The sequence below is a fragment of the Schistocerca serialis genome, chromosome 6 (assembly GCF_023864345.2).
Source record: "Schistocerca serialis cubense isolate TAMUIC-IGC-003099 chromosome 6, iqSchSeri2.2, whole genome shotgun sequence".
NCBI lineage: Eukaryota > Metazoa > Arthropoda > Insecta > Orthoptera > Acrididae > Schistocerca > Schistocerca serialis.
Genome location: NC_064643.1, coordinates 554,128,222 through 554,144,274, shown reverse-complemented (window position 1 = coordinate 554,144,274; position 16,053 = coordinate 554,128,222). Strand labels below are relative to the sequence as shown.

Below are 16,053 nucleotides of genomic sequence, written 5' to 3'. Positions count from 1 at the left end.
TTAATGTATGTGTTTTAAAATGTTCTGTATTGTATGGATTAGAGTCAAAACTTTTATTATGGATATCAGTGTGGTGTGCAGGGCAGGTTCTTCCTCTTTCAATTTAGTGATCAGGTAGTCAATGTCTGCTGTATTGTCATAGCTATTTCTGCATTTGCTTTCTTCTTATGCTTTTATTCTTATCCCTTTGTACTCTTCTCTTCTCTTCAAATTTTAAATGTTTTATTGCTTTTAGCTGCACTTGTCTTTTGTTATTTTAGTTTTGCTGCTAAAGACCACAGTGTCCATCACCAAAAATTTTGCCCACTATGAGCATGCTTATACCTCACACAAATGGTCCAAATTTATCTAAAATATTACTTTTTACAGAGGTCAAGCAGGAGTTGGCACAAGCTCGGACAGATGTTCAGAACTCCACAAGACAGATTCAGCATTTCAAGAAAATATTGCCACCAAAGGAAAGTGAACTCAAGACCACAGAAAGGGATTACAACACACGTAAACAAGAGTTTACAAAAGTGGAGAAGGAAATTAAAGCTGTTGAGGTGTGTTGATGAATGTAAAGTAATACAATGTGGAGCTAAAGTAACAGTGCAGTGCTTTATTATTACATTTTATTTTATTTTATTTTTTTTTTAAAAGAAGTGATCATATTGCTTATAATTACGTTGTGCAAGTATGCCAATCATCCCATGCTCTGGTTGATTGGCTTAAGCCTTGCCACGATCATATTTTTTAATAGATCATCTTTTTCGTGGCATTACATCTTGTCTTCAAGCTGCTGCCGCCCCCACCCCCCACCCCTCCCCCCACCTACCTCCCTGGCTCCTCCTCCTAGGACATAACTTCTGTATCCCTCTGTTTGTGACTAGTGTTATCTCATGTGAAAGCTTGAGAACATTTCCTAGATCGAATCATATAAGTGAGGTAAAATATAGGTTCCATTCCATTATTCACATAGTCTGATATGATATGGGAAACCACTTGAAATCCACATCCAGGCTGGTCACCATACCAGCCATTGTTGTTAATGTGCCAGCAGATTCAATCCTGGAAGCATTGTGCTAACTCGTTGGGTATATAATTTGTAGAAATTTTCACTTTGAGAAAATATTGTGGAGAAACTACAGTAAATTCTCTGTTAGAGACATTCGATCAGAGCAGTGGCAAAATTAGTAAAAATAATTCAAAGAAAACGAGGTTGTTTTAAATGTGCGTTCATTTCAGTGTCAGGTAATTTAAAAAATTTCAGTGCCAGGTAATTCATAAAGTGGAATTTGTAGGAAGGAAAAATGGAATGGGGTCACAGTCCAAGGATGAAATTAGAAATGTTATTTAAGACTACAAAAGAGATAACTTAAAATGACAAGCAGTTTGTTATAACAACTTCTTTATCTTTAAATGATGAATGTGTAGCATGTCAGGTAAAACTTATATTGAAATTGAGCTACTTTAATTGTTGGCTTTGTTAATGTTCATGAAAAAGTTTCAGCACTTACTACAAAATCTGGAAACATTGCAAAATCTTCAGCTGACCTAGATTCCAAATTTGTTATGAAAATAATGTTGGTAATAGGCTTTAACTTTCATTTATTTTCATTTCAGGAAGAAATGAAGAAACTTGACTATGAAGATGGTTATTTGGAGCGATTGATAACAGAGAAAAGGCAGCTAGAAGGGCTTCTACGGCAAATGAGAGCAAAAGTGGAAAGGCTTGAATCTCGGTGAGTTCCATTTCTTCATTACTGCCACATAGTTGATGAAATACATGTATGTAATTATGACTGCCTGTTATTAAGGACAGTCCGGGTAAGTATTTCCATTAAAGGGATGACATATTGTTGCGTAGAAGCAGATGTGAGTTAGTGAAAATGTCAAGTGGGATTTGAATGTAGCATTCTGTTACTATTTCCTCTAAAAGTGAAAATTCCTAAATTTTTTTCACAAAAAATAAGTAAAACGGTTAAATATTTGATGTTCAAATGATGGTTAATACTATATGTAAGAGGAAAAAACATAATATGAAGATGGAGTTAGTTGTTTTTGCAATCAGAATTATTGTGCTGCATAATTTCAACGGTAGATTTTTCCAACATTCTGCCATACCTGTTGTTGTTGTTGTTGTTGTTGTTGTTGTGGTCCTCAGTCCTAAGACTGGTTTGATGCAGCTCTCCATGCTACTCTATCATGTGCAAGCTTCTTCATCTCCCAGTACCTACTGCAACCTACATCCTTCTGAATCTGCTTGGTGTATTAATCTCTTGGTCTCCCTCTACAATTTTTGCGCTCCACACTGCCCTCCAATACCAAATTGGTGATCCCTTGATGCCTCAGAACATGTCCTACCAACCGATCCCTTCTTCTAGTCAAGTTGTGCCACAAATTTCTCTTCCCCCAATCCTATAAAGTTTTTATTTCTTCTCCATGAATTTTAATACCAACTCCAAATTTTTCTTTTGTTTCCTTCACTGCTTGCTCAATATACAGATTGAATAACATCAGGGAGAGGCTACAACCCTGTCTCACTCCCTTCCCAACCACTGGTTCCCTTTCATGCCCCTCAGCTCTTATAACTGCCATTTGGTTTCTATACAAATTGTAAATAGCCTTTTGCTCCCTGTATTTTACCCTTGCTACCTTCAGAATTTGAACGAGAGTGTTCCAGTCAACATTGTCAAAAGCTTTCTCTAAGTCTACAAATGCCAGAAAAGGTTTGCCTTTCCTTAATCTAGCTTCTAAGATAAGTCGTAGGGTCAGTATTGCCTCACGTGTTCCGATATTTCTACGGACTGCCATACCTATCCATCATTAAATTAGAATTTTATGGAATGCCAGAAAATTTTGACATAATTTTCCATCAACAAACATGTTATCAAAACACTCAAAAGTGCAAAGTAACTGCTGAAGACTCATATACAGCAGTATTATTGGAAGTGATTAGAACCAAAAATAGCTTTTTGGAAAACAGAAAATATTTGAGAAGAGTAGATAATACCATTAATCCAGTCACTACATAACAGGGAGACAAACAGAATGTCAACTACAGTGGAGTGTAACTTCTACTGGTAGCAAAAAAAATTATATCAAAAATTTTCGTGTTCAGAGTTGAAGAAACTTTGGACAGACAATTGGGAGAATATCTGTGTGGTTTTTCAAAAGGAAAGTTCCACCACAGAACATGTTTAACTTAAAATCAATAATTCACCATAGTGATAATTGGTAACCCAATAATAGTATAAATTATTGATTTCAAGAAAATCTTAGATTTGTATATGTAGAAACAAAAAATGATTACCGAGTTTGGTGTTAAAGCAAGTTAAGAAACATAATTCATGAAAATCTAACATATATGATATCTAAAGTGAAGTTTATGGAATAATACTCTCGGCTTTTTGAAATAAAAAAAAAAAGTGTAATACAAGAGATGGGTTAGTGTCTTTACTTCTTTTAAAAACATGTAAGGACCTGTAATCTGAAGCTAAGAACCACAAAATTGAAACAATATTCTTGGGAAGAAAACAGTGTGGAATTGAGGTAAACTGCCAAGCTTTTGCAGGCAGTTTTACAACATTTCTGCTGGCCGGTGTGGCCGTGCGGTTCTAAGCGCGTCAGTTTGGAACCGCGTGACCGCTACGGTCGCATGTTCGAATCCTGCCTCGGGCATGGATGTGTGTGATGTCCTTAGGTTAGTTAGGTTTAAGTAGTTCTAAGTTCTAGGGGACTGATGACCTCAGTAGTTAAGTCCCATAGCGCTCAGAGCCATTTGAACAACATTTCTGAAAATCTGACTGAAGCTCCCTGTTCTGCCACTGTACCACACTGAAGGACTAAGTTAGAAGGCTTTCAATTCAGAAAAAATAATAAATAAAACTTCACAGAGAAGAGAAGTTTAATTCTCTAAATAGTTGTGTGTATTAAACAATGAAAAAATAGCAAAAAAGGTTTTACACTAAAATATTTAAGGGGAAAGCACTAGTATGATTGTGTAGGTCAGGTTTCATTTTAGGTGATGAGTTCTGACTCACTGCAACATAATACATATTTTGAAGAACAGTAACGAATGAAAATCGTAGCAGCTGTCCAGACCAGGTTTTGGGTGGGGTTTGTATATTTTTGCGATTTTTGAGTTGTGTAGCTCATAGTTTCTCAAGCTCTTGTGCACCCCTTTTTCTGTCTGGACAAGCCAAAAGAGCCTTTTCCAGAAACCTGCAAAATTTATGAAAATCCTTAAAGCTGATTTTCACGGCAGTGCTCTCTGTGCAGAAACCACGAGTTAACTCCAAAAAGACGATTCGGAAATGCTCCATTGTAGCTCATGTTAGTTAACACTAGTTAAACTCCTGCTTCATCCCCATGTAACAAGAGGATATCGCTTTACATGTATCAAGCACAAAGAGATTCATGTATAATTTAGAATCATAGGCCGCCCGGAGTGGCCGAACAGTTCTGGGCGCTTCAGACTGGAACCGCGTGACTGCTACGATTGCAGGTTCGAATCGTGTCTCAGGCATGTATGTGTGTGATGTCCTTAGGTTAGTTAGGTTTTAGTAGTTCTAAGTTCTAGGGGTCTGATGACCTCAGATGTTAAGTCCCATAGTGCTCAGAGCCATTTGAACTGTTTTTTAGAAGCATAGAGGGTCATTGCTTGTACATAGCGGTGGTGCTCGATCTGGAGGGGGGTGTAAGCTGGTTCAAATCCTGGTGGTGGAAAAAAGTTTAATTGCCAGCATTTGTCTGGCAAGGGAAGGAGATGTGGTGGCGCTAAGTTCCTGATCACCAGGTTTTGCACCAATGTCCTGATTTAAATATGAAACCTCTCCACAGTGTGTCATGAAGTGAAAGTATGAAACCTCTCCACAGTGTGTCATGAAGTGAAAGCATGTGACACTGTTGATGGTGATCCGTGTGTCGGATGGGGACATTAAGCTTGGCAGCCCCCTTGATGCTATTTGTGAATAGCTGGCTGTGTGCCACTATTGGATTTCACCCTCTCCCTTCTATCATCATCATCATCATCATCATCATCATCATACAACACAAACATTACATAAACACTCCACACACCGTATATATGTGCAATATTACAAATTTTGTAATGGAGCATGTTGTTAAAAAAACTTTCTGGGCACTTTCAAACTGTACTCTGCCAGGGCTCATATTTGTATTTTTCCATTTACATGCAGTGCTTTTATATTTTCAGGGCAATATGAATGGCAGGTAAAATTAGGGGTTTGAATAAAGTCCTTGTACACAGCTTTAAAAACTAAAGTGCTGCATATGGACTGTAAAGAATTGCCATTTGGTGTCCTTTTGTGTTCCTTTTAATGCGAGCAAAGTACTGCATCTCTGATAGAAATTCATGGTTTAGATTTTTCTACGAAGAATATGAATTAAGTAACTGTTAAAATGTATCAACAATGTAGGAAAAGATAGATTGGTACTTACTGTAAAGAAGACGCATTAAGTTGCAAACAGGCACAATTAAGACTCTAACAAAAAGCTTTTGACCACAGACTTCTTCAGCAAAAGAGAAAGACACACACCATTCATGCACACCTGACCAACTTCAGCATCTTGGGTAGAAATACAACTATGGCTTGAGATGCAGGCAGCAATCTGCCTGGCTCGGGTAGTGAAGCAGGCATTGAAGTCAAGCATGTTATGTCTGGCTGCATGTCATGCCACAGGATGGTCTGTTTGTTCTTGGCCACAGTTTGCTGGTGGCCCTTCATTCTGGTGGACAGCTGGTTGGTAGTCACAGCAATACAAAAAGCTGTGTAGTGATTGTAGCAGAGCTGGTAAGTGACATGGCTGCTTTCACAAGTGGCCCAGCCCCTGATGGGGTAGGATATACTTGTGTCAGAACTAGAATGGGAAGTGCTGGGTGGGCGGATTTGCATGTCATGCATCCAAGTTCTTCCACAGGGATATGATCCTTGTGGCAAGGTGTTGGGATTGGGAGTGGCATAGGGATGGACTAGGATGTTGTGGAGGTAGGGTGGGTGACGTGGGAAGTATTTCGGGTAGGATGTCCCCCATTTCAGGGCATGATGATAGTTAATCAAAGCCCTGCCGAAGGATATGGTTGAGTTGTTCCAGTCGAGGGTGGTACTGAGTGACGAAAGGGACATGCCTTTGTGGCTGGTCCTTGAGGGTGGTGGGAGGATTGGATGTGTGTATGGGGGGGGGATGACACAGGAGATGTTTACGGACTAGGTCTGAGGGATAGTGGCTGTCTGTGAAGACATTGGTGAGACCCTCAGCATATTGAGAAGGGAGTTCTTGTCACTACAGATAGGCAATTCCTGAGATCAGCCAGGCTGTATGGGATAGATTTTTTGGTGTGGAGGGGATGACAGCTGTTGAAATGCAGGTACTGTTGATGGTTGGTGGATTTAATGTGGACAGAGGTCTGGATGAAACCATCAGAGGAGGAGGAGGAGTTCAGCATCTACAAAAGTAGAGTGCTAGATTGAAGAGGACCATGTGAAATGGATGGGAGAGATGATGTTGAGGTTGTTAAGTAATGAAGACAAGGTGTCTTGTCCCGGAGTCGAAATCATGAAGATACCATCAGTGAACCTGAACCAGACTAGGGGTTTGGCATTTTGGGGTTCTTGGAAGGTCTCCTCCAGATAGTCTATAAACAGGCTGGCTTAAGAGGTTGCTATTCAAGTGCCCATGGCTGTGTCATAAATTTGTATACCTCCTCCTTCAAAGGAGAAGTAGTGGGCTAGGATGAAGTTAGTAAGGTGGATGAGGAATGAGGTAGTGTGTTTGGAGTCTGAAGAGAGTTGGAATAGGCAGTGTTAAATAGCAGAAGACTGTGGGTATGAGGCATGTTGGTGTATAGGGAGGTGGCATCAGCAATAATGAGTAGCAATCCAGGAAGTAAAAGGATGGGGATGCTGGAGAGTTGATCAAGGAAGTGGTTGGTGTCTTTGATGTAGGAGGGTAGAGTATGAGCAATTGGTTGGAGGTACTGGTCATCAAGGGCCAAAATACTATCAGTGGAAAACAATAACCAGCCACAATGGGGAATCCAAGATTTTTGTGTTTGTAGAGCATGTAGAAGATGAGTGTCTGTGTTGTTACAGGGGAGGAGGGAAATGTATTCAGGGGAGAGATTCTGGAAAGAGTTGAAGGCTTAAAGCCTCATTCCTCATATGCCTTACTAAATTCATCCTAACCCACAACTTCTTCCCCTTTGAAGGGTTGGTATACAAACAAAGCCTCAGCACAGCCATAGACACCTGCATGGCATCCTCCTTTGCCAACCTGTTTATGGGCCATCTAGAGGAGACCTCCCAAGCCTCTCAAAACACCAAACCCCTAGTCTGGTTCAGGTTCACTGATGATATCTTCATCATCTGGACTCAGGGACGAGACACCCTACCTTATCCCTGTGGAAGACCGAGCATGTGCTATCCCAGTCGTGTCACAGGTTTATCCTACCCAAGCCACCTGCGAAAGTAGCCATGTCATTTACCAGCTCTGCTGCAATCTTTGCACAGTTTTTTATATTGATATGACCACCAACCAGCTGTCCACCAGAATGAATAGCCACCACCAAACTGTGGCCAAGAACAAATTAGACCACCCTGTGGCACAACATGCAACTGAACATAACACGCTTCATTTCATTGATTGCTTCACTACCCAAGCCATCTGGCTCCTCAACTGCATCATCGGCTTTTCTGAATTGCACAAATGGGAGTCATCCTTATAACACGTCTTGCACTGTATGTATCCTGACTTCAACCTACATTAACATACTATCCTCACACCCTCCACCCAATAATTTCCACCCCCCACCTCCCCACCATCGTATCATCTCCCCCCCATTCTCGTTTCCCACCCTCTATGTTTGCTGCTCTTTGAAAACATAACGCCCACCCATCTTTCCCTGTTCCTCTCCTTATTTGTTCCTTTTTCCCTACCCTCCTGCCCTACAACTTCCTGATGCTGCATTTGTTTGCATTCTAGTCCCTGCACACTGCGCGAGACAGCATTTGTCTCTCTTTCTCTCCACCTGTTCACAACTATCCCGTCTCCTTCCCTGCTCCCTGCAGATTGCTGCTTGCATACAATGCGATAGTTGGCTTCTGGCCCGAATGCTATAGTTGGCAGTGATGTTTGAATGAGGTGTGCTTGCTTGTGTTGTGAATGGTGTGTGTTTCTCTTTTGCTGAAGAAGGCTGTGGCCAAAAGCTTTATGTTAGTGTCTTTTAATTGTGCGTGTCTGCAACTTAACATGTCTTCTTTACAGTTAATAGCAGCCTATCTTTTCCTACATTGTTGATATTCCTACATGGAGTTCCCATTGTTAAAGACATGACACATTTGTCTCACTGAGGTGTTGACATTATCTTCCAGTTGCGTAGGCCACATGAGGCGAGTGTGTAGCTACACAATTTTTTCTCTCTTAGTGCACATGTCTTCCCCTCCGTATGGAATAACATATGACAAAGGCCAACAATTTGTTGGTATAGCAGAGCAGAAGAGGAGCTACACTGCTTCCCCAAACCAGGAAGGAAAATGGTTTTGAAAAGTAGCCACCAAAATGTTCATTGGCTCAAGCATAGTAAATACACTACATATCTGCGATAAAACTTAAATAAAATATTATCTCTGTTATGCAGTTCAAAGTAAACATTGTTGAACAGCTAACCTATTGACATCAAGAACTTGATATTGGTGCACCAGTACAGCTGGAAAAATCCCACCATCAGAAAGATGTAAATAGGCTGAGAATTCAGAGGTGCTATTAGTGTAACATGTTGTTAACTTTGAACCTGAAAGGCTGTATGCCAGAAACAGAACTCCCACAGTCTAAGTTGAAATGTCCAGTTGGTGAGAAATTCTACTGTTTGGATTCTTTTGTCGAAATGACCATATTTGTAGAGTGATTAGAAAGACAACACAACCCATTTTTTTTTTTTTTTTTTTTTTTTTTTTCTAGAACAGGGTGTTACGCTCCAGGAAAAAACTTGGCAATTTTTTCATCTGAGAATTTTTTGTTATTTTAGTTTTCAGTTAAATTTGTGTACTTTTGACAGGGAAAAACTGATACTCTACTTCTTCTCCTTTGAAGGAGGTGGTGGTCAAACAACTCTGCGACACAGCCATGGGCACTTGCATGGCGCCCTCCTATGCCAACCTGTTTCTAGACTATCTAAAAAGATGGGGGTAGTAGAAATCCTTGGGTAACGCTGGAGATATTGAATGTAATCGATGATAAGAGAATATATAAAAATGCAATAAATGAAACAGGCAAAAGGGAATGCTAACGTATAAAAAATGAATTCAACAGAAAGTGCAAAATGGTTAAACAGCAATGGCTAGAGGACAAATGTAAGGATGTAGAACTAGGGATAAGATAGATGCTGCCTACAGGAAAATTAAAAAGACATTTGGAGAAAACGGAACCATCTATAAGAATATCATGAGTGCAGATGAAAAATCAGTCCTAAGCAAAGAAGGGAAAGCAGAAATTGGAAGGAATATATAGTGGGTTTGTACAAGGGAGATGTACTTGAGGGCAATATTGTGAAAATGGAAGGGGACATGATGAAGATGAGATTGGAGATATGATATTGCATGAAGAATTTGACAAAGTGCGGAAAGTCCCAAGTTGAAGCAAGGTTCCAGGAGTAGACAACATTCCATTGAAACTACTGATAGCCTTGGGAGAGCGAGCCATGACAAAACATCTTCCTCCTTCCAAGATGTATGAGGCAGGCAAAATACCCTCAGACTTAAAGAAGAATTTAATAACATCAATTCCAAAGAAAGCATGTGCTGACAGGTGTGAGAATTACCAACCATCAGTTTACTAAGTCACGGTTGCAATTTACTAACATGAATCCTTTGCAGAAGAATGAAAAAATGGTAGAAGCAGACTTTGGGGAAGATCAGTTTGGATTCCATAGAAAAGTAGGAACACGCAAGGCAATACTGACCCTACGACTTATCGTTGAAGAGAGATTAAGGAAAGACAATCCTATGTTTATAGCATTTTTAGACTTAAAAAAACTTCTGACAGTGTTGACTAGAATACTCCTTCAAATTCTGAAGGTGGTAGGGATAAAATACAGGGAGCTATTTATAATTTCTTTAGAAACCAGATGGCAGCTGTAAGAGTTGAGGGGCATGAAAGGGATGCAGAAGTGTCAGGAAGTTTTTTCTGGAAGCATTTGTATGGAGTGTAGCCATGTGTGAAAGTGAAACATGGACGATAAACAGCTTAGACAGTGAGAGAAAAGAAGCTTTTGAAGAGGTGGTGCTACAGAAGGATGCTGAAGATTAGATGGATAGATCATGTAACTAATGAAGTAGTACTGAATAGAATTGGGAGAAAGGAATTTGTGGCACAACGTGACTAGAAGCAGGGATCAGTTGATAGGACATGTTCCAAGGTGTCAAGGGATCACCAATTTAGTATTGGAGGGAAATGTGGAGAGTGAAAACCGTAGGAGGAGAACAAAAAATAAATAGACTAAGCAGATTCAGAAGGATTCGCGGCGGATGAAGAGGCTCCTACCGGATAGAGAAGCATGGAGGGCTGCATTAAACCAGTCCTTGAACTGAAGACAACAACAACAACAACAACAACAACAACAGGAAATAAAACTTGAAATTTTTTAATGAATTGTAGACCACGTGGTGTGACATCACATCCATAACAAGCAAAGAACTGTTTCATGGCATATTATAGTTCCTTCCTTTAACATATGTTGTCCTGTCACATTAATGGTGACCATCTATCAAAAGCCTGAATAATTCCCGTTCGTAGAGTGGACCACTGAGAGGCATGCAGGAGGACTGTCCTTGAGCTTCTGGAGCGTACAGAAAGGGATGTGATGTGATGCTGGCTCCACTGCTGTGGCCAGTTGGACTAGGTTTCTCGCAGATTTTGAATTCAGTGTAAATCTGGGGATTATGATAAACTCATACTGGTGCTCTTCAAACCACTCACATACACTGCAAGTTGTGTGACGTGTTACATTGTCCTGCTGGTAGATGCTATCATGCTGAGAGTAAACAAACTGCTTGTGGGGGGTGGACATGGTGCCTTAGGATGGACGCGTATTTGTGTTGATCCAGTGTGCCTTCCAGAGTGACGAGATCACCCAGGAAATGCCATGAAAGCATTCCTCATACTATAATGCTACTTCCTTCAGCGTTGACATCTACAGTTGGTACAGGGTGTTTGCTTCCAGGCATTTCACGCTGATGGAGCATAAAACGTGATTCATCTTGAAAAAGACACCTGTCGGCACTCTATCCAGTTGAGGGATTTTCATGCAAATTCCAGCCTTTTTTGCCCATGAACAGCAGTCAGCATGGGTGCATGAACCAGGCACCAGCTGCCGAGACCCACACAAAGCAATGCTCACAGAATGGTCATCATGGCACCACTATTGGTTGCCTCCTTAGTTCATCTGGGTGGTCAGTTGCTCATCAATTTCACACCTATTTGCCTGTACACATCTCCATAGCTGTCATTCATCCCCCGTCATCTATGTCCTGTGGTGCATCACAGCTGCCGGTTTTGGATAACGCAGTTTTGCCTTACACAGTTCACTTTAACCACTGCACAGGGAGTATATGACCCGGGAGATCTGGGAAAAAACGGGGAAATTTTTCATCTGGGAGAAAACTGGGAAAAACCTGGGAATTGTTTAGAATTCCGGGAATTTTTCATTGTTTTAGTTTTCTGTTAAATTTATGTGATTTTGACTGGTAAGAACCAATACTCTAACAAAGGATATTACTGTATCCTGCTACTGCAGAAACAAAACATGAACAGGAGGGAAAAAAAGAAAGAAAATAAAACTTAAGTTGCAAAGGAAATGCGCTGTATACAACAACAAAACAGTGCTCATACAAGTGTCTGCCAACAGCAAAGTGTGTCAAAGGCTTTAGGAAGACTGTGCAATGCTTTGTAACAACAAATTGCCTCCAATGAACGTGACGTGACACCTGTTTAAATTAGATTCGTTTGAGTCGTTGCGGGTGGCCTCTTGCGCATGCGCAGTTGAGTCGCGTATGAGTAGTACCTTCTCCCGCTTCTCGTTACAGAAGTGTGGCTGGGCGCCACTGCTTAGTATTGCCCCAGTTCGGAAATTAGTAAACCTGGGGCTGATGCACAGAGCAGTCTGACAAGGGGAGGCCGCCAATTGTGAAATTCAGATTCGATTCGTGCTACGCATAATAAAAGCTCATGGCCAGAGGTGTAATGTGGCAAAGCACCAAGATGCACTTCTCAGCCGTTGTCGAGAAAATTGACAGTTAAAAGAAACCGTTGCGGTGAAATACCCTCTACGATTAATAATTTTCTACAGCGTCGTGGTGCAGCGGTAAGCGCTCGGGTTCGTAATCCAAAGGTCGCCGGATCGAATCTCGCACCATGCAACGTGTTTTTTTTTTTTTTAAAATTCAAATTATATATATATATATATAAACAAAGATGAGGTGACTTACCGAACGAAAGCGCTGGCAGGTCGATAGACACACAAACAAACACATACACACACACAAAATTCAAGCTTTCGCAACAAACTGTTGCCTCATCAGGAAAGAGCGAAGGAGAGGGAAAGACGGAAGGAAGTGGGTTTTAAGGGTGAGGGTAAGGAGTCATTCCAATCCCGGGAGCGGAAAGACTTACCTTAGGGGGAAAAAAGGACAGGTATACACTCGCACACACACACATATCCATCCACACATACAGACACAACAGACATATTTAAAGACAAAGAGTTTGGGTAGAGATGTCAGTCGAGGCAGAAGTGTAGAGGCAAAGAAGTTGTTGAAAGACAGGTGAGGTATGAGTGGCGGCAACTTGAAATTAGCGGAGATTGGGGCCTGGAGGATAACGAGAAGAGAGGGTATACTGAAGGGCAAGTTCCCATCTCCGGAGTTCGGATAGGTTGGTGTTGGTGGGAAGTATCCAGATAACCCGGACGGTGTAACACTGTGCCAAGATGTGCTGGCTGTGCACCAAGGCATGTTTAGCCACAGGGTGATCCTCATTACCAACAAACACTGTCTGCCTGTGTCCATTCATGCGAATGGACAGTTTGTTACTGGTCATTCCCACATAGAATGCATCACAGTGTAGGCAGGTCAGTTGGTAAATCACGTGGGTGCTTTCACACATGGCTCTGCCTTTGATCGTGTACACCTTCCGGGTTACAGGACTGGAGTAGGTGGTGGTGGGAGGGTGCATGGGACAGGTTTTGCATCGGGGGCGGTTACAAGGATAGGAGCCAGAGGGTAGGGAAGGTGGTTTGGGGATTTCATAGGGATGAACTAACAGGTTACGAAGGTTAGGTGGACGGCGGAAAGACGCTCTTGGCGGAGTGGGGAGGATTTCATGAAGGATGGATCTCATTTCAGGGCAGGATTTGAGGAAGTCGTATCCCTGCTGGAGAGCCACATTCAGAGTCTGGTCCAGTCCCGGAAAGTATCCTGTCACAAGTGGGGCACTTTTGTGGTTCTTCTGTGGGGGATTCTGGGTTTGAGGGGATGAGGAAGTGGCTCTGGTTATTTGCTTCTGTACCAGGTCGGGAGGGTAGTTGCGGGATGCGAAAGCTGTTGTTAGGTTGTTGGTGTAATGATTCAGGGATTTCGGACTGGAGCAGATTCGTCTTTGTCTTTAAATATGTCTGCTTGTGTCTGTATGTGTGGATGGATATGTGTGTGTGTGTGCGAGTGTATACCTGTCCTTTTTTCCCCCTAAGGTAAGTCTTTCCGCTCCCGGGATTGGAATGACTCCTTACCCTCACCCTTAAAACCCACTTCCTTCCGTCTTTCCCTCTCCTTCCCTCTTTCCTGATGAGGCAACAGTTTGTTGTGAAAGCTTGAGTTTTGTATGTATGTTTGTGTTTGTTTGTGTGTCTATCGACCTGCCAGCGCTTTCGTTCGGTAAGTCACCTCATCTTTGTTTTTATATATAATTTTTCCCACGTGAATGTTTCCCTCTATATATATACACTCCTGGAAATTGAAATAAGAACACCGTGAATTCATTGTCCCAGGAAGGGGAAACTTTATTGACACATTCCTGGGGTCAGATACATCACATGATCACACTGACAGAACCACAGGCACATAGACACAGGCAACAGAGCATGCACAATGTCGGCACTAGTACAGTGTATATCCACCTTTCGCAGCAATCCAGGCTGCTATTCTCCCATGGAGACGATCGTAGAGATGCTGGATGTAGTCCTGTGGAACGGCTTGCCATGCCATTTCCACCTGGCGCCTCAGTTGGACCAGCGTTCGTGCTGGACGTGCAGACCGCGTGAGACGACGCTTCATCCAGTCCCAAACATGCTCAATGGGGGACAGATCCGGAGATCTTGCTGGCCAGGGTAGTTGACTTACACCTTCTAGAGCACGTTGGGTGGCACGGGATACATGCGGACGTGCATTGTCCTGTTGGAACAGCAAGTTCCCTTGCCGGTCTAGGAATGGTAGAACGATGGGTTCGATGACGGTTTGGATGTACCGTGCACTATTCAGTGTCCCCTCGACGATCACCAGTGGTGTACGGCCAGTGTAGGAGATCGCTCCCCGCACCATGATGCCGGGTGTTGGCCCTGTGTGCCTCGGTCGTATGCAGTCCTGATTGTGGCGCTCACCTGCACGGCGCCAAACACGCATACGACCATCATTGGCACCAAGGCAGAAGCGACTCTCATCGCTGAAGACGACACGTCTCCATTCGTCCCTCCATTCACGCCTGTCGCGACACCACTGGAGGCGGGTTGCACGATGTTGGGGCGTGAGCGTAAGACGGCCTAACGGTGTGCGGGACCGTAGCCCAGCTTCATGGAGACGGTTGCGAATGGTCCTCGCCGATACCCCAGGAGCAACAGTGTCCCTAATTTGCTGGGAAGTGGCGGTGCGGTCCCCTACGGCACTGCGTAGGATCCTACGGTCTTGGCGTGCATCCGTGCGTCGCTGCGGTCCGGTCCCAGGTCGACGGGCACGTGCACCTTCCGCCGACCACTGGCGCCAACATCGATGTACTGTGGAGACCTCACGCCCCACGTGTTGAGCAATTCGGCGGTACGTCCACCCGGCCTCCCGCATGCCCACTATACGCCCTCGCTCAAAGTCCGTCAACTGCACATACGGTTCACGTCCACGCTGTCGCGGCATGCTACCAGTGTTAAAGACTGCGATGGAGCTCCGTATGCCACGGCAAACTGGCTGACACTGACGGCGGCGGTGCACAAATGCTGCGCAGCTAGCGCCATTCGACGGCCAACACCGCGGTTCCTGGTGTGTCCGCTGTGCCGTGCGTGTGATCATTGCTTGTACAGCCCTCTCGCAGTGTCCGGAGCAAGTATGGTGGGTCTGACACACCGGTGTCAATGTGTTCTTTTTTCCATTTCCAGGAGTGTGTCTATATATATATATATATATATATATATATATATATATATATAGTTCCCGGCAATCAGTTGCAACAATTATGCATATAATAATTTGTTGAAAGTCGTTTGTCGTGGGAAAACTGGAGACTTCGAACATCATTATGTTTTCCGCAAACAAAGTTGTATTTCACAAATGTCATTAATTGTCTTCATATTGTTAACCACGTATAGTTAATGGAAGACGTAGAAACGAAATTCCGAAACGAATACGTATAGCGTAAGTCAAACGTTCGAAATAGAATAGAGACCCCACGAACACAAATTTGCTGTGGCAGGTATGAAATATAAACTATGTTACTCGCTCGTTACACTTGAAGGACAGATGTTGAATGGGCCGAAAAGAGCCGCCTCATAACAGCGTAGTTGCCTGCTAACTTCGAAAGAAGGTAGATGCGGTCCCTAGCGCAACTTATAACATCGTCGAAAATCAGTGCGGACGGGAGAGCTTTGGTACACCCTGTTAAACAAACTGAAAAATGGAGGCGGTACAATTGGAGAGCGATCCGCCTTCACCAACATGCATAAGCAATTCATTAATAGTATTATATATATATATATATGAATTACAAAAAACTAATAATAAAAAAAATTGCATGGCGCGA

General features: G+C 42.7%; 1 protein-coding gene across 1 annotated transcript in view; it reads left to right on the top strand.

Annotated features, from left to right (window-relative positions):
- LOC126483932 (structural maintenance of chromosomes protein 2) overlaps positions 1 to 16,053 on the top strand; it is a 152,878-nt gene that overhangs the window by 84,236 nt on the left and 52,589 nt on the right. Inside the window, exons 9-10 of the mRNA XM_050107210.1 lie at positions 370 to 545; positions 1,606 to 1,724. Of these exons, the coding sequence (XP_049963167.1) occupies positions 370 to 545; positions 1,606 to 1,724 (295 nt within the window). The remainder of the gene's footprint in view (positions 1 to 369; positions 546 to 1,605; positions 1,725 to 16,053) is intronic.